Here is a 17582-nt window from a genome sequence, read left to right on the forward strand (position 1 = left end):
TTGTGTGCGAGAGCTTGTTATATACGTCGGAGATGAACCTACCGAATGGAATGTACTTGCTCGCATTCTCGAGGACTGCAAAGCCGGATCGTATAAAGAAGTCATCCTGGATCCAGCAGTTTTGATCTTCGATGCCAAGGAAAAATGGGAGAACTCTCACTACATTGTCTACTTCAGAACCATCATAGACTGCGTTGTTCGGTGAAACAGGATGCTGTGTACGGTCTCATGGGGCTCGAGACTAAGGAAAGCACGGTGGCGGTCGAGTACGACAAGTCATACGAAGTCGTCGAGGAAGTCGTGGTAAAGGCTTGCCAGACTGGGTGTTTTCAAAATGTGCGATCTACTATGCCAGTTATTCAGCAGCTCTTGCCATCGTTCTATGAAGGTGGTCGATTTTCGCCCGGGAGGGTCGAAAGGATATTCAGAAAGGCTGGCGTGATAGCGGAGTGGCGAGAGTGAGTGCTCAAATGCCGTTAACCATGTGCAAGGGGAATATCCAATGGGCAACGGAATGGCTGACAATCCACATTTAGAGCCCTCAGTCCAGAACCCTGGTTAACGTGCGAACGGTGTTGTGGTGCAAAATCGTTCAAGTGCTGGGTAGATCTGATGCGGCATTGGATCAGTCGCGAGAAGGTCCCATCAAGGGGTCTTCAGGAACAACCAGCTACAAAAGTACCCATCCGAAACATCGGAGCAGAAACCACCGAATTTTCGACTATTTCGAGGAAACTGTAGATCGAATGCCTCACACTCGCGCGCGTAGATACCCGAATGGCTAGAACGGACTTTCTGAACTCATGAGATCTCGTTGCAGTGTCATTGGCACACGAACCCTCCTCTTCATGTACGCAGGCATAGCTTCAGATGCGGCGTGTACTTGTATGAACGTCTTGCATTACTCAGTATCACAGCTCGAGGTGTATCACCCTCGCATCCGCCATCTCACCATCTTAAACCCCAGCGTATACAGCTTGCAGCGGTGCGTGCAAGTCCGGCGTCCACTCTTCCCCAGCTCTCTACTTCTCCGCACGTCTCGCAGCGTGCCTCACCGAACCTCCCCTTGAAAAACAATGAATGATGTACACAAAGTAGTGCATGGATATCTCGCGCCCAAACGCCCGCTAAAACTCCTCATCCCAAGCCGCATCCCAAAATCAAATATACGCAAACCCCACAGCGTTACGCTTATAACCACGTCACCCAGGTCGCAACCACCAGCACTAGCGGCGCGAGCAGCGAGACATACGGGTTGAACTGGATGCTCAGCGGCGCGGCGCCGGGGGTGGTCGTGTAGACCATCTGGAAGCCGATGTGTTCGTCAGGCTGGGTTGAGTTGAAGCAGTTTGTCTTGTTGACGTTGGGGATCTCTGGGTCGCCGTCTTCCGCGAAGGTGATGTCTGCGCACTGTATTACACCAGTTAGCACACCTTCCTCTCTACCAAGCGAGGACGAGGTAAGGGTGAAAACGTACGTTATACAGACTCGCCCCGTGCTGCGCGAGCTCGATGACCTGAATTGTTGCATTGTCGCCAACCTTGGGCGTGTAGTTCGCCGGTAGCGGAATCTGCGGCAGGCAGAAGGTGCCGTTGTACTGCACGTTCGAGGGACCCGTGATGCTGAAGACGGGCACCGCGACGTGGCTGTAATTCAGCGGCTCGTTGCCGTAGCCCATGTTGATATAGAATTGCGCGACGGAGTGGCCGGGGAACCATCCGGGCTGCAGGCTGACGGCGCCGCCAGAGATGGGCCATTTCGTACGATTGGTGGACATGGGCATGCCTCCGCCTGTGTGGAGTTAGTCGTATTCTGGGTTATACATGAGGTTGGCCACAGTCTGTGTTGGTTGGGGATTTGTGAGGGGAAGACGTACATGGATACATCCACTGCATTCCATAGGGGAAGCCATAGGTACCGTTACCCTCGTAGTTGATGCCCAGACTGCCTGGTTTTATGCTCGCGTCCGTCTGGGAGACGGTGCCGTTGGTGTGGATGTTGTTGCCTCTCCAGCCTGGATAGACGATGACGGTGTGCGCGGCGGCGAGCGACGCGCATGCGGCGAGCGAAACAAGCTGTGCGAAACGAAACATGGTGGCAGTCGGTGTTTTCAGCTCTCGACCTCAGCCTTGCTCTCAGTGTCCTGTCTCTTGCTTGGACACTCCGTGTGCGTAGGAGGGGTCCTTTCGTCCGATGTAGGATTATCGCAACCAACGCAACGCAGCGCAGTCCTAGGTATGCTGGAACGTCCGCGAGATGGCGACAGCGAGCTGGGCACACAAAGCAAAGGAACACAAGCTCACGCACGGGTGGCGGGGCGGCATCGCCTTAAGACAGCGCTGCGTCCCTGTGCAACGCCTCTCCGCAACCCAATTCGACCCAAGAAGCTCCCGGCGTCTTGGGAAGACGCTGCTTGTCAGCGCGACCATGCCAATAGACACGCGGTAGTGATATTAGTGCGGTAGGGATCGCAGCCAACGAGCGGGCGGAGCGGGATCGCCGGGGCGCGGCTGGTGTGATGGCCCTGCAGCGCTCGGCAGAGAGGAAAGGGCGCCTACGCGCCGTGCAAAGCCGCGCCGCAAGACTGCATTAAGAGTCCATGTCGCCTAGCGGGATCGATGGAAAAGGGAGGTTGCGAGGCGTAGCCGCTGTGGTGATGTGACTGAAGCATGATAGACGTGCGGATGAACATGCTGTTCCGCGGTAAAGAAGTAGATGTCGCCACTGCCAGCGCTCCCGAGGTCGACTCCACATCAGCATCAGCATCCGCCCCCAAACCTCTTCTGCGTGCAACCACACCCATCTCCATGTCCCGCTGCGCATTGCTGCACCTTTCCCTAGAAATGCAACGAACCAGCCTGTCTTTATCGTCCTTTCTCTTATGCCCTGGTCTTGTCCCGCGGCGTCCCAAATCCAATATCCATGCATGAAGCCCACAGCAGGTGCTATTTGCGGTCGCTTCGTCTCCCCCTGTGATTGGATGTTGCTTTCAAACTTTCCCGCAGCGCCGTGTCATTGGTCGCTTGTTTCGTCCCGCAGCTCGTCCCTGGCAGAGTCGAGAACATGCGCCACTCATCATTGCCGCGGCAGGGCCCGATTCGCTTCGCTTGGGAGTTGGAGGTGTGTGTGTGTGTGTGCTGCCAGCCTGCGTTATGGGGTGTGATCATTGATGCGGTGTGGTAGTCGAAGGGTGGAGAGGCGCGGGACTCGTAGTCGTTGAGCTAAACTTGGGTGCGAAACGTAAGCGGCAGTCACGATGTAGGACGGGCAGGTGCATTGACGGTACCGATAGCCCTCAAGGTTGCCATTCGCGCTTCAGCAATCAAAGCATAGAGGAAAACTGCAACGAAATTCAAGAAATCCGTAGCGTAGTCTGATCTCAAGCGTGTAATCCGATGCCAAAAGGCTTAGCACCACTGTGTATGTATCCATCGTACGATGTAATGCTTGTCCCTCCCAATCCCGTGGGCGACAAAAGCGCCGAGGAACCCATTGCACCTTCCCGTCACACCTGATCGACTACGAAAATGGTGCTTGGAATTCCATTTAGCCTTGTGGATTGCGCAACACCACTTGCAGCCGCCACGTGCAAGATATAGAACCTTGGAAGTTGCTTGCTGTTGTATCGAGCCTAAATCACAACACTGTCGATCGCAATGGTTCCAGAACGACAGCGCTCATCGAACAACCCCACCGTCGGTTGTCTGCAGCAAATTCATTGTACACCACCATCGCACATCCCATCAGGCTAGTCGACGTACAAGTGGTGGATCGTCGTCTTCTCTATCGCTCCTCGCGAGCCAGACGGGGAAGTCCATGCGTCAGATAAATAAGGTGCCTTGGTGTGCGTAATGTTGTATGCGCACCCATTGTAAAGCGATGGTGCATTACGCATTTCATCGACGAGCGTAATCAGGTCTCCCCGAACCAGGCGCTAGTGAAGTCTTTCCTTTTGAGTGTTACTGTGTATGTTGAACGTCATGGCCTACCTTTGAGTAGCAGCGAAAATGCAATAAGCAGAAAAATCGCACACGACACATGTAACCCGCAAATCATGAAAATCTTTTCGCTCCTTCAGCAATGCGATACCATGCGCCTCACGTACCTCCACAATCCATGAAATGCTACAGGATAGCACGTTCATTTCGTTCCCTTTCGACGCATTCAAGTGTGACATGAAAATAACATTCTACTGTCCGTCCCCATGATCAACACCAGTCTTCCCATGCACAGCCCAGCATTCCCAAAATGCCACTATGCCACCCGCCATTTGCAAGCTTGATCGCCATGAAAAAAGTATCTCATGAACTGTACTATATAGTCCCGGCTGCGGCTTGAAAAGGCCCGTTAGACTTGTTGCAAGTACGCTAGAATGTACCCAGTAATAAAGAATCGGACAATCTACCCTCTTCGTGCTGCCACCTCAACCAATTCCGCGCGCCATTCAGCTCAATTTGCCTGCACGCGCGTCAACTTGGGGAAGAAAGCGCGTAGTTCCAAGTCTGGGTTGTAGGTAGGGGTTGATCTTGGCTGACTGAGGAGACAGCGTTTAGCAGGACGACTGGATTCAATCCACGGAGTCGGCATCACGTGAATCAGTTACAAGTTCTCTAAGAACCCAAGGATCTCCTTGACCACCGCCTCAGGCTGCTCCTGCTGCGGCCAGTGTCCCGCGCCCTCGATTATCCTCACACCCTTGAACTGCGAGCAAGTCTTCGGAAACCCCTGCAGCGCCCCCGGCTCCTGGTAGTTCCCCCAGTCCTTCGCCCCCGAGATGAAAATACTTGGACACTCAATCTTCCTGCCCGCGAATAGATCCATGTCCCTCTTGTTCTCTGGATCCGCCATAGTGCGGTACCAATTCAAGCCCCCTTGGAACCCCGTCCGCCGCCACTCCTGGACGTACACCTCGAGCGCCTCGTCAGACAGCCAGCGCTTGCTTTTCTCCGCGTCCTCGCCGCGCATCATCAGCTCGATGGTCTCGGGCATGGACTTGGCGAAGGGCATGATGTAGTAGAAGGGCATCTTTGCGAGTTCGGGTGCGCTCCAGGCCTCCAAAGGCTGCGGATCGTTGCCGTCCCAGTCCGCGCTCTTGACGTGCCAGTAGCCGCGCAGGAAAGCGGCGAGCCCCTGGTTCGGGGAGTACCAGTGCAGCGCCGCGGTGGAGGTGGCGTTGTACCACTTGTAGTGCTTCCTTGGCTCCGGCAGCTTCGCGAGTTCCTTCTGGATATCAACCTGGGGAGGTGGCGTGCTGGGCTCGCCGTGGAGCAGGTCAAAGGGGAGCCCCGGGTGCTCCTTGAAGGGGTGCGACATCATGACTACGCTGTGGAACAGGTCCGGCCGCATCCACGCGCACATGCTGGACGTGACGGCGCCGAAGTCGTGGCCCACGATGCACTTCACTGCGCGGTAGCCCAGGGCGTGCACGAGGACCACGACGTCGCGGACGAGGTTGGTCACGGTGAATTCAGCCATGTTTACCTTGGGGAACGGAGAGTTGTCCCAGCCGGTTGTTCGGCCGTAGCCACGCTGGTCAAAGGCGACGACGTAGTAGCCCGCGTTGGCCAGCGCGGGCAGCACTTTTCGCCAGGAGAAGGCGAGTTCGGGGTAGCCATGGACGAGAATCACGAGGGGTTTTTGCTTTTCCGGGGAATATCCGGCCTCGAGGAGGTGAAAGGTGAGGCCGTTGGAGGGGCATTGGAGATAGTGCTCTGTCACGCCGTCTGGGAGAGGCAGCGGTGGGAGAGGGTTGCGAGCCGGGCTGTGTGCTGCTTGCGGCATGGTGGAGATGGGAAACGTGGTTCTCTGGAAGGGTCCCGGCTATGACATCGCGACGGCGACTGCTGGGGAAGGCGGGGCCCTCTCCGCAGGTATCCGCCGCGGATCCGCGGTAGCGGTTCAGGCGTTCAGGACGTGAGAGCCATTGGCCGTGGGCGAGGATGTGAGCATGTATGGCATCAAATACGGCGCGACACGGAAGCACGGAAAGACCGTGGTCGGGGGGATAGGGAAGCCGGCTGTGGGCACCGGACCTGTCTCCGACGGCGAGGCTGCAAGTGCAGCAGTGCAGTGCACAGTGGCCGACAGTAAAGACGGACTTCTGTAGCTGGATGAATGTATGACATCTATCATATACTAGTTTTACAACTGTAACACACCAAGTTCCTACAGAATGGACTGCTCTCCACACGTACGGTTTTCTGGGTCGGCCACTTTGCACGGTTGAGTGAGGCATAGCGCTGCTGGCCTGCCGCAGTCGGTCTACTGTGCATATCCTCGGTGGAGAGTTTGCTACGCGTTCGTGCGCGAGACGCCTCCTGTAGCTCGTTCGTGTTTTGCAAGGTGTTTTGCAGCATGTTTGCAAGAGGCACCCTATTTTGGACACGCAGACGTGGCACCGCCCACGCCTGTCAGTCACAGCAGCCAGCACGAGCACAGCGCGCAGCCTTGTTCGCGCGCCACGCCGGGGTTGCAAGATCTAGGGCCCTGTTTCACGGCAGACCGATGCGATGCAGTGGATGCAGTGGAGTAGGGGCGCCGTGATCTGCAATGACGACGGCCGCGCCAAGGCGTAAATCCTTGGGAGTGATCGCCGAAGCACTGCTTATTGTCGCGTCGTCAGGCCGCCGCCGCTGCTCGTCGTCTCTCAATTTCCTCGTGTCGGCGCACTAATTTGTCGCCATTGCTACCGTCTGTTTCTGCGCGAACCGCGCCGCTGTCCTTGTTTCGGTCGCCCTCGCTAGCCTCGCCCGGCGTTTCTCATGGCTCCTTGCATGACATCACTGGCGTAGATTGTCGCTCCCCAGAGCCACACTTGATATCCTCGCGGAAAGGGGATGCAGTTGCGCCTCCTCTAACACCGCATCAACATGTTGGGCAGTAGCCGCCGCCGACGGGCCTCGAGCGCCTCCAACGTACGTGCCATCCGTGTGCTCTCGCGCAGGCCAACGACGCCGCTTCCGCGCCCGCAATGGCCGCCAGCGCACGCTGCTAACACGTCCCATGCAGGCCTCGAGCAGGACCCCGAGCGCGTCCGCCTCCCTTGCTGCCACCAAGGCCTTCCTCCGCGACCGCGAGTCCAACGGCGCTCTATCCTCGGCCGCTGCTGCCGCTGCGCTGCGCACCCATACGCCGACGCCGACCCCCGTGGGCGACACGGTGACGAAGCGGATGGTGCGGAAAGCCTCGGTCTCCTCGCACGGCAGCGGCAGCCAGCAGCACCCAGGCTTGCGCCGCCACTCCAGCTCAGGATCCATGACGGAGCGCTCCTTCCGCGACCATTCCCCCACCAGGACCAGCCCCGTCGACCCCAATGCGCCGCCAGTCCCGGCGGTCCCCAAGAACGTGCCCCAGACCAGCGTGGTCCATCGACGAAACTCGAGTCTCGAACCGCCCGCGCGCGGAGGGTCGCCTGCTGGGAGAGGAGGAGGGCGTGGCGTGAGTTTGGATCGGGGAACATCCAGCGCCAGCAATCGCGGAAGGGGGCAGTCGCGAGCTTCGGCTCTCACCAAAGTGGTAGAGGACGAGCAAGACGGCGCGCAAAGATCATCTATCAACTTCTCGCGGCCCATCTCTCCTCCAGCGACATCCTACCCGACCCCACGACCGGTTGCCTCGGCGCGCGGTGCCCAGGGCGGCTGGTTTAGCGGGCCAGTCGTGGACACTGAACAAACCTTCAGAGGCGAAAATCCGCGGCCAAAAACAGCTGACGGTTCCTCTGCATATGCCACCCGCCAAGCCGCTCAGAGTGTGCAAAATGCCGCGGATCGACCTGTTTCGACGCGGGCTGCGCACATGACCAACGGCGTCGAAGGCTCACGCTTGGCTACGGGAAGCATGCGAGCGAAACCGAGTGGAGCAGCGGTAGCGCCGCGTGTTGTTGATCCCAAGTCGCCCTTTGCCGTGTACGACCCGTCGAGCAGGAAATTCATCCATAAGCAGGATGCTATGAACCTACACCGGGCAATGAGCGATGCGGCAGATCCAGCGCCGCCATATGAACCCCAGCATGCGCCACAGCAGATCCACCACGAGCCGCCGCAGTACAGCCAGCCGACCAAGCAAGCTCCACAGATCAGGAACATTGTTCAGCGGTCTCCAAGCGCATCCCCGGTACGCGATCCGGTTCGAGATGCTCCACGGCCGGCAAAATATACAAGACAGGAGCCTGTTGCAGAGCCAGCTCCTATGCCGAGTGCCTCACCCCATGTGGCCGCATCGTCTCAATACGGGCCTGTTGCGTTCATCACCAAAGACTTCACTGAGGCAGGAGACCCACTCCCCGCGGATGCTAACACCAGCCGAAAACTGGAGTCGCCTGCTCCTGCGTCGATCGAGGAGCCAGAAGAGACGGTCTCTCCCAAGTTGCCTTCGAACCAGGACAGTCCTTATCCGCGCCTCGCACCACCGGGTACCCGCACTCCATCTGGGCCGCCCAGCATCGAAGGAAGCGAACGGTCGGCGAGGACGCATTCCATGAGCCCTCCGCGCAATGCGCACTTTGCAGCGGTGGCTGCAGACTTGTCGAATGGAATCAAGCACCAACCTCCAGGCCGCTCAGTGTCTCCGGCCAAGTCCGCTCTGAAAGCCTCGCCATCAGTTTCTGGTCGAAGCCGCTCACCCCTCGTCAACAATGGCCGTCTTCTGAACCACGGAGCACAAAGCGAGGCATCCGATGCCCTATCTGACGATGGTGGAAAGAAGAAAAAGAAGGTCCGCATCAGCTTCGAGGAGGAACCCATAGTAGTTGGCACATCGGCATATAGCGATTCGCAGCCGCTGATGGCGGATGATGACTCAGAGGAGGACCTAGACGACGTTTTGAAGCCTACTCCGGTTCTGCCATCATTTGGCAGTATCCGGGACACGAATCGCCGGTCGAGAGATGATCCTGAAAAGGTCACGGAGACTGTATCTTCGTCCTTGTCCAATTCGGCTACCCTCATGGGAGACTCGACAGAGCTATCGCGTGACCACAAGATCGGTGCTGTACTTGCTCAAGACTTTGCTGCGAAATCAGCGGAGCGGTCATCGGGGAACGACCCTCTTCCGCCCGAGGTTACATCTGTGGAGGGAAGCGGCTACTATTCGGAATCGAGCGAGAGCGAGGCTGACGTGCCTGTCGTTGACTATCAGGAGACACACAAGGCAGAGTCGACACCGGCACCAGAGCCAAAGACCTTGACTAATCCTTTAGATACACGCTCAACACCCCTTGAAGTACCCATTATCGCGGTGCAACCTGCAAGCCCGCCTCTTCCTAGGGACCCTGAGACTGAACCGACATTTGCACCCCAGCCTGTGCCCTTCCAGGATGTTACCAAAGTACCGCGACCGTTCGTGCCTGGTGGATGGGATGACGACGATAATTCGGAGCCTGAACCCGAGGCCAAGGGGCCTGAGCCAACCGTCTCGGCACCCAGCCAACCCTCTATTACGATTCAGATACCTCAGCGTCCTGTAGATGATGACTCTTCAGACGACAACAGCAGCGTGTATAGTGACGCTTACGAAGACCTGGATGAGGGCGAAGGCTTTGGCTCGATCGATGCTATAATGGAGAGCCCGGTGGTGGCTCCAACCTCCCGCTTCGCGTCGACGAATTCGTCACCTACCGCGCGTAAGACGGGACTAGAAAGCTCAAAGTGGGCTCCTACCAATTCTGAAGACATACAGGAGGGCGTCATTGAAGAACAGCGGAGGGCACAAGACGCTGACTGGGAGAAATCTCAGCAGCATTGGAGTGATCTGCACAACTCGCGGAAGCAGCAGCCAAAATCCGGACTGCTCATTGACAACCTTGGCACCAAAGAAGAGTCCAGGGGCGTCACCCAAGCTGCAGTACCCATCAAACAGAAATCGGTCGAGCCGAAGCGCAGCGATCAGCAGGCCGCTGAGCCAATTCCCGCGAAACCAAAGGAGCGCAGAGTCAAGGTGCAGCCAGCCGTTGTTCCTGTTCAAGCAGCACCCACACAACCTGCGAAGGCGCCAGCACAACCTCGCAAGTCTGCTTTGAAGAAGTCAACACCTACCTCCCCGCCAGCTGAGATTCCTCTTAAGAAGACGATGCGTGGTACTGCACCTTCATCCAATGGCGCTGAGCCGCACATGCGAACGACTATGCGTGGCACTGGCGGTGGATTTGCTGGCAGAGGTTCATCGGTACCAGCTCCTCAACGACAGAGCATGCCACCAATGGACACTAGACCACCCCGAGGTGCACTGCAGAAGAAACATCTCCCGACGGCAGCAGCCGGTGCAGCTGCCCGGCCTCGTCCACAGAGCGCCTCAGGACTCCCTACTAAACCCAAATATGTCGCTCCTCCGGCCCCAACGTATGATAGCGACTCGGATGCCTCGGTCAGCAGCTTCCAGCGTGAGCGACAACGGAATCGGGCATCACGGAACAACAACAACAACAGTGGTCAATACACTATGCGCGCATCCATGCGCTCGGGTCCGACACCAACAATGCGAGCTGCGCCGCCCGTACGATCGATTTCACCACCTCGCACTGCCGCATCGCCTCCATCGTCAACACTTAGGAAATCTATGCGACCATCTTCTCCGACACCTGACTCGCCAAGTCCCGTAAAGTCCTCTCGTTTTAGCATCAGGTCCCTGTCTCCCGCGGGTCGTTTCAGGCGTAGCAGTACCTACGAAGCCGCACCGCCTATGCCACCTGCACCTGTACAACCTCCTCCAACGAAGGCAAAAAAGCCGATGTTTGGCAAACCCGCTCCGTCGAAAGCCCCAGCGAAGAAGGCAGCAAAGCCGTTCAAAAGTCGCATCAACGATTCCAGTGACGAGGAGGAAGACTTGCCACGCCGTTTCCAGAGCAGATTCGCAGATTCATCTGAAGATGAGGACTTTGAACTGCCACCAGTCCGAGGCATTCCAAAGCGCGCCGGCAAAGATGACGGCGATTCTACCGATTTGGAGGAGGAGCTGAGCGACAATGAGCCTTCGCCAGCGCCAGTAACGAATGGCAACAGCAAGATCGACAGCGTGGCCAGTAATGGATCGACCAATACACAGGGTGCGACTCTTGCCGCTGGATCTCTACGAAAGCCCGGCGCGCTCCCCTCAATTGATGCTGGACAGAAGAAGGCAAAGCGAGGCTTCTTCGGATTCGGCAAGAAGAAGAACTCTCACAGCGCCGAAGCCGATATGCACGCCCAGAACGCCGCAGACCTGGACATCCCCATGCCTCCCACCCAGCAGAACCGCGACCGCAACCGCCCGCTCACTCCCATCGGCGAGGACCGCGACACCGATGCCGGCAACGCGACGACGCTACCTCCCAAGGCGGGCCGCCGCACACCACTCGAGCGCTCGACATCCGACTCGTGGCCACTGCCGTCATCCATCCCCGCATTCGCGGAGGATCAGCGGCCCCAGAGCGCTGATGGACCCCTGACGCGGCGCTTGTCGTCTGTCAGGCCGATGCTGGTGAAGAGGAATCCGTCCCAAATGAGCCAGATAAGTCAGGCGCGGACGGAGATTGATCCGAAGACGGGCAAGGATGTGAGCTTTGGAAGGACGGGGAAGAAGAAGAAGTTCCAGGGGCTGAGGCGGGTGTTGGGGCTCAATGATTGAGTTGTGGGGAGTGGTGCTGACGCTTGAGTAGAAGCTTAGAAGCAAGGCCAGGAAGAGAGCGAGAAAGACAACGTGGACGTAGACGCAGACGCAGCGCGAGTTCGACGTCGGCGGTGGAGTCTGCCGACTCGTTTGTGCGCGCGAGCGTCATCCTGCTGGGGTGCTACCGACCTAGTTCGCGGCAGGAAGATGAGTGATGTAGACGAGGACTTACATACAGACATACTGTCTACCATTTCCTTGGCACTGTTTCGTCTTTTGTTTGGATACCGAGGGCACAAAAAAGATACCAATTTGGCTGTTCGCGGACGCGTTTTCTCTTGTATATGCTAGATGTTTGATGTATGTATGATTGGTTTGGATATGGGGAAGGAAGGGTGCAGGGGGGATAGATAATTTCTAATATGTATGAACCTTGCATTGCAGCACCTTACCTGGCTTGGTTTCCTGTGATGTCCTTGCGCTGTAACGAAGGGGTATCTATGGGTGCGCGGAACGGGCGTACGTGTGCAAGGTGGAGACGATGCTCGGTGGTGGCTTGGGTGAAAGCGGTCGGGGTGTTGGGACTGGAGTGGCAGAGAGGGTACTGTGTCTGTGCTATCATGCGAGGGGAAACGCCTCTCCCTTGGCCGACATAGAGACGCGCGAGAACGGCCAAAGACGTGTGCTAAAGCGGAGCTATGGTGCTGCGCCGTGCGGGTTGTAAATTGTACGCGCAGCTGTCTGGCGTGCAGCTGTGCCATCCCCCCCATGCATTCGCAGCACCTCGTCGAGGTAACAGCCTCAGTCCAGAAATGCAAAACGAAGAGCTTGCCACCACAAATAACACACAACCTCGAAGTTGCGATCGCTCGCTCGATCGAGAATTTAAGTCCCACTCGACTAATAACATCTTAAAGATCCCTGCCTGGCGCACTGAATATTTTCCAAGCGTAAGCAATCGCTCTTCAATTGTGGCCCACTCGCTGCCGTAACGTGGCACCCCGGATCCGACCTTGCGCATCGTCTTGTTCGTCGATATCTGCAAGTGCCAGAAGTTGCTCCATTGTCAAGACGATGCGCGCATACTGCGCAAGTATGCCATATAGTAACTTGCTTCAAACACACAAGAGATGGCTGGGATAGGAGATGGTTGGGATGTAATCCCGCCCCTTTCTCGTAGAGGTAGATACTTTGTCATAGTCCATCTCCTAATCTTGCGATAGAACCTACACTTATCTCGAAGAGAAGTAGGTGCATTACTATAGCCGAAGCACATTGCCAGAAAATGACGATATAGTGTACAGCATCCAGAAGAAGGAGACGCGAAAGGATGAGCATGTTTTTGATAAAGCGAGGAAGACAGGGTACCGTAAGCAAGGACATACGAACCATTTCAAGCCTGAAGAATTAGAGTGAGGACTGGGTGGATTTAGCCATGCATCTTTAGGAGCCCATAGATGGGTGCAGCGCGTCGCTGGGAGAGGGCTGCGTCTTGTTTGAGATCCTAGAGCGCAAGCTGTACCTTAGCTTCATTTGACGCGTCTTACTGGCGTTGTCGGGTAAGCAATACTGTAGTGTAGTGGGTTCGTGGCAAAGGTGATTGGCTCGCCCGTTGGTCGACTCGCCCGTGAGGTATGTTATCATACTAAGCAACATTATGAAGCTTGTCTGTGAAGCTTTGGTGGCCTGAGCTCGTAGCGGTCCGAGGCGTCAAGGCTGAGGGCATCTCCGAACGCCGACATACAGGCAGAGCCTGTCACAGGTGCACACGAGCGTGTTCATATCCTCGGCCGAGGGACGGTCCGAGTATATACTGCCTTATCATACACCTAAAGTATCACTTGTTCTCCTGGAGAACAATCAAAATCAATTCTATCCTCAGACTTCCTCGTACCCAATTACTACCGCCACTCATCATGTCTCTCCTTGCTGTGGAATCTCACAATAACATTACGAGGTCTACATCGAATGTCTTCGCCTTTGTCTCCTCTCCCTCGAATTGGGCGGGTCTACACCCAGGCAGCAAAAAGATTATTGGCGAAGGCGTCACAGGCTCAGCAGCAGTCGGCACACGCTTCGTCGAAGTTATCGACGATGACAACGGAAACGTCTTCGACGCTAGCTGGATGATTATTCGCTCTATCAACGATGAACTTTTCCAGTTCCAGTTTCCCTCGGATTTCGCACGCGGACCGTTCCAGGAGATTGTCATTACGTATAACGTTACGCCGGAAGCGGATGGGTCTATGGCTTTTACGCGCAGAATGGCCAGTTGGATAAGGCCAGGGATAGATGCAGAGAAGCTCATAAGCTTTTCAAAGAACGATATGCATAATCAGTATATGGCAAATGTAAAGGCTAAGGTTGAGAGACGTTAAAGTTATAGTTACCTGTTAGACAGAAGATCTCAGGAGGGTTAACCTATTATAATTAAACATAACTTGATATTTATTTAACTCTAAATTAGTAGAGTACTATTATGTAGGCCTAAGGCTATTATAATTCCCTATACTTACTTTACATAGTTACTCTCTACTCGATAATAAAAAAGGATAGGTCAGAAGGAAGTGCGCACGTTCTATGTGACCATGAAGTTTATTGCATTAACCATTAGAGAATGTACTGTAGCTGGATCTGATGTCGAGTTAGGGAGATCGATCGCTTGCACGATCGAATCAGAATGCTAGAGGAGAAGCTGCGAGTGTTCCAGCTGTACGAGGCTGGAGATCGAGATGCCGCGATCGAGGTGACAAGCAACAAGCCGTGACATACGTCTAGCGTTGATTGATCTCGGAAAGTTGCGGTTCCTGCACATTTGGAACCACTTGCAGTGCTTGGCGTCAACAAGAAGTACGATAATTAGGACGTGGTCTCAACACCAAGATCGAAAACCAACCCGCAAACGTATAGCACATCAACTGCCTTCTAATAAGTCATCAGATAACCGTCTACATGGAGACGGTGCTCAAGGACAACCATACCATTACAATGTTCGGCACTTTCTGCAACATTCAAGACCCCAATCCTAATCGCGAGATGCATGACAATGTCTGCACCGAGAGTTCCTCGACGGCCGTCATTGAGGCTTGTGACTTATCAAGAGCGGCAAAGGAGGAAGACTGTTGTCAACTTTGGTAGATCTTCGACACTGGCGCCTTCATAATTGATCGAGAACGCTGGATCTTGCTCGTTCCTGCGTCAAACATGCCATTACCATCACCATTATTCTCAAACAAACATGCATTAAGTCTAATTGTTTGGTTGGTATATCTGAGGTGTGGCAATAGCAGTGGTCTACAGCTCTGTCGCTCGTCAGGTTTATCTTGGCGCACCCAAAGCATTCGTCACTGCTTCCGTACGCAACTCTGCCGATACCGCCATCATTGTGTTAAGCTCCCTCTCCAAGCACAATGAGGTCAAAATGATCCAGAATGTTGTCGCAAAAGCTGATAGCGCCAGAATTACACGGTTTTTAGTCAACAATTTGCAAGCAATACTTTGTGGGCGAGAAGGCTTGTACATAGAGCCGGACTTGGCCTGTGTTAAGCTTCTATCACAATGTGCCAATCTCTTCCAACCAATCTTTCACAATAGCCGCTTCAATCAAGAAAATGCGCGCTTGGATGCTTGACGGGCCGCAGGACTCTTCTTCCTTATATATCAAAGAGATGCCGATTCCGGACGTACAGCGGGGTTGGGTGCTGATACAGATGAAAGCCTTTGGGTTGAACCGAAGCGAGCATCATACGCTGATAGTTAATTGAGCCCCAAGGAACGGTCAGAGCTGCAAAACCTAATGATAATAGGCCTTGCGGAAGGGGTCACGTTTCCCAGAGTGCTGGGCATTGAAGTAACCGGGGTAGTAGTTTCAGCACCAGGCGCGGAATTCGAGCCGGGGCAACAGGTGTGTGCAACAATGGGTGGCATGGGCGGAAATTTTGATGGGGGATATGCAGGTAAGTATACGCCCTGCGGCTGTGCATACAACAGTTTATCTGATCCATGGATTATACAGAATACACGTGCGTACGTGCGAACCATGTTGTAGCATTCTAGTCTTCACTGGACTGGTCCATATTGGGAGCCGTACCCGAGATGCTTCACACCACATGGGGTGCCCTTGACGTTGGTATGGATGCCAAGAAAGGTCAATCAATTTTGATACGAGGCGGCACATCTTCAAGCAGGATGGCTACTGTTGTCCTAGCCAAACAACTTCAGATGACGGGTTTCTCAACAACTAGGAACAAGAAAAAGAGCGACACACTCAGGAATTTCGGAGTTGACCATGTCCTGATTGACAATGGTAATTTTTCTGCACAGGTTCGAGCTATTGCTCCTGAAGGAGTCGATTGTGCAATAGAGCTTTTCGGAACGGATGCATTACCGAATACGTTGAAAGCGTGTAAGGTCAAGGGCGTCACTTGTTTCGTGGGGATGTTATCCAATCAATGGACCGTCAAGGAACTTTACCCGATGTAAGTCGACAGACTTTGGCTCGCGTTCATGGTTCTGGATCTAACAGCATGCGTTTAGTGATTACCTTCCTCATGGTGTAAAGCTTTTTGGGTACGCTAGCGGAGTGGAAAAATTGCCTGAGCACGTGCTCCGGAATTTCCTGGATGCTGTCGAAACGGGAAATGCTTTCATGCCAATCGATAAGGTTTTCCAATTTGAGCAGCTGAGAGAAGCTCACGAGAGAACGAACGCGGGCTTGGCAGTGGGTAAGATGGTAGTCCTGACAGGTACGTGAGATAGGACACCTTCGTCGCTCAGTTGGCATAGGAAGAAATTGCATTATTTCTGAGATGAGTCCACGGCGTCTGATGGTGACATATGCATATGCCGCGTCAGACTGGCCCCCGTCTCTAGTATGTAGTCTAAGAATTGGGGTGTAGCGGCTCGCTTGGCTGGGCGATGGTCGGAGGCCCAAGAGACTTTGAATGTGCCGGTGAACGGTGAGGGAGTAGAGGTGTTGGTTCCGCAAAGGCACCGAAGGTCGGTTGAGGCTGGTCATCGAGGTCGCAAAAGTGTCGCCAATTGGAGGAATTCTACGGGCACAGAGCACACCATCCCGCACAGGCCGACAGGTGACCGAACGGCACTTCCAGGTATTCCAGACTCCCGGTAGAATCTTCGTCGCTATTATAACTTGATGGGCAGCAGAGCACGTAGGGTGCACGCGATGGGATGGCACACAAGCTCACATTGAAGTTGGGGCCAGTCGCTGACATACGGTACCGGTACTACTTACTTTTCTAGACTAGTGTTGAACCGTGCGTCATTCTAGCCTTGCGTATCTGCTCCATCACGACAAGTATCGTCAACCGAACGAATCCGGCTCCTCCCGCCCCTAGCTTGTACTATCGAACGTTGGACGATTACGCCCTGCCCTGGCCCACAAGGCGTTTTCTCTACCTTGGCTTACAGCCACTCATCGCCTCTGAGTAATACACCATACCTCGTGGAGCTTCGCTGTACTTGAAAACCAGCTCACTGACGCGCGAAATCCAATCTGACGCTTCAAAGCAGTTTGCGCTTCGTGATGCAGAGGCATGAATTCCCCCGAGAAGGTGTCATCCATGACATCTGGGTTCCAGCGCCCCCACACCTTTCAGCTACTGATGTGATGCCCCTGGCACTTCGGGCTTTTAGTCTTTATCCGGCCAATGAACACAAGCTTGCTCATGCGCGAACATCTTTCTCCCTCCGAGCGTTTATTTTCATCATCCTTGTTCATTTCCAGACTTTCCAATAAGCGCTCTCGCTCCCTTAGGTCGGTCCCGTGTTCCCAGCAAGCACCTGTGCATGGCGCTGTATCTTGATCCGAAAGCTCGTTCTGCTGACATCAGAAGCCTCCCTTAGGGCTTCTTGTGTGCCCTTGGCCAGCGTGGTCTCAGCCCTGTCCAACACTCGGAGAATATCCGCACCCTAGACCTAGGTTTGGCCCCTGGAAATCGACAGCGGCACTAGTGTGGACGGGTGTCTCCGTTCATCAATGG

General features: G+C 55.0%; 6 protein-coding genes across 6 annotated transcripts; 4 read left to right on the forward strand and 2 right to left on the reverse strand.

Annotated features, from left to right (window-relative positions):
* Window positions 1–809: 809 nt before the first annotated feature.
* Window positions 810–2437, reverse strand: CC84DRAFT_1167039 (uncharacterized protein). Its single transcript, XM_018179107.1, has 3 exons — window positions 1877–2437; window positions 1478–1791; window positions 810–1410 (listed from the first exon to the last, which is right to left on the reverse strand). Exons 1-3 carry the CDS (start codon window positions 2091–2093, stop codon window positions 1192–1194), a joined length of 750 nt encoding a protein of 249 aa, XP_018033699.1. The 5' UTR covers window positions 2094–2437; the 3' UTR covers window positions 810–1191.
* A 1951-nt stretch (window positions 2438–4388) lies between these two features.
* On the reverse strand, window positions 4389–5869 carry CC84DRAFT_970299 (alpha/beta-hydrolase). Its single transcript, XM_018188008.1, has one exon. The coding sequence runs from the start codon at window positions 5779–5781 to the stop codon at window positions 4600–4602; it is 1182 nt and encodes a 393-aa protein (XP_018033700.1). The 5' UTR covers window positions 5782–5869; the 3' UTR covers window positions 4389–4599.
* Window positions 5870–6627: 758 nt separating this feature from the next.
* Window positions 6628–12017, forward strand: CC84DRAFT_1208025 (uncharacterized protein). The gene is made up of 2 exons (XM_018182135.1): window positions 6628–6914; window positions 7009–12017. Exons 1-2 carry the CDS (start codon window positions 6870–6872, stop codon window positions 11596–11598), a joined length of 4635 nt encoding a protein of 1544 aa, XP_018033701.1. The 5' UTR covers window positions 6628–6869; the 3' UTR covers window positions 11599–12017.
* Window positions 12018–13433: 1416 nt separating this feature from the next.
* CC84DRAFT_1167042 (uncharacterized protein) lies at window positions 13434–14002 on the forward strand. Its single transcript, XM_018179108.1, has one exon. The coding sequence runs from the start codon at window positions 13497–13499 to the stop codon at window positions 13956–13958; it is 462 nt and encodes a 153-aa protein (XP_018033702.1). The 5' UTR covers window positions 13434–13496; the 3' UTR covers window positions 13959–14002.
* Window positions 14003–15191: 1189 nt separating this feature from the next.
* CC84DRAFT_1097622 (putative oxidoreductase) lies at window positions 15192–16333 on the forward strand (the record flags this gene model as incomplete). Its single annotated transcript, XM_018174724.1, is given in 5 exon segments — window positions 15192–15335; window positions 15365–15536; window positions 15596–15624; window positions 15637–16058; window positions 16117–16333. The coding sequence occupies 5 exon segments, from the start codon at window positions 15192–15194 to the stop codon at window positions 16331–16333; spliced, it is 984 nt and encodes a 327-aa protein (XP_018033703.1).
* A 679-nt stretch (window positions 16334–17012) lies between these two features.
* CC84DRAFT_1167043 (uncharacterized protein) lies at window positions 17013–17565 on the forward strand. Its single transcript, XM_018179109.1, has 3 exons — window positions 17013–17057; window positions 17110–17356; window positions 17436–17565. The coding sequence occupies exon 2, from the start codon at window positions 17126–17128 to the stop codon at window positions 17336–17338; it is 213 nt and encodes a 70-aa protein (XP_018033704.1). The 5' UTR covers window positions 17013–17057; window positions 17110–17125; the 3' UTR covers window positions 17339–17356; window positions 17436–17565.
* The last annotated feature ends 17 nt before the right edge of the window (window positions 17566–17582 follow it).

Source organism: Paraphaeosphaeria sporulosa (assembly GCF_001642045.1).
Source record: "Paraphaeosphaeria sporulosa strain AP3s5-JAC2a unplaced genomic scaffold CC84scaffold_8, whole genome shotgun sequence".
Lineage (NCBI taxonomy): Eukaryota > Fungi > Ascomycota > Dothideomycetes > Pleosporales > Didymosphaeriaceae > Paraphaeosphaeria > Paraphaeosphaeria sporulosa.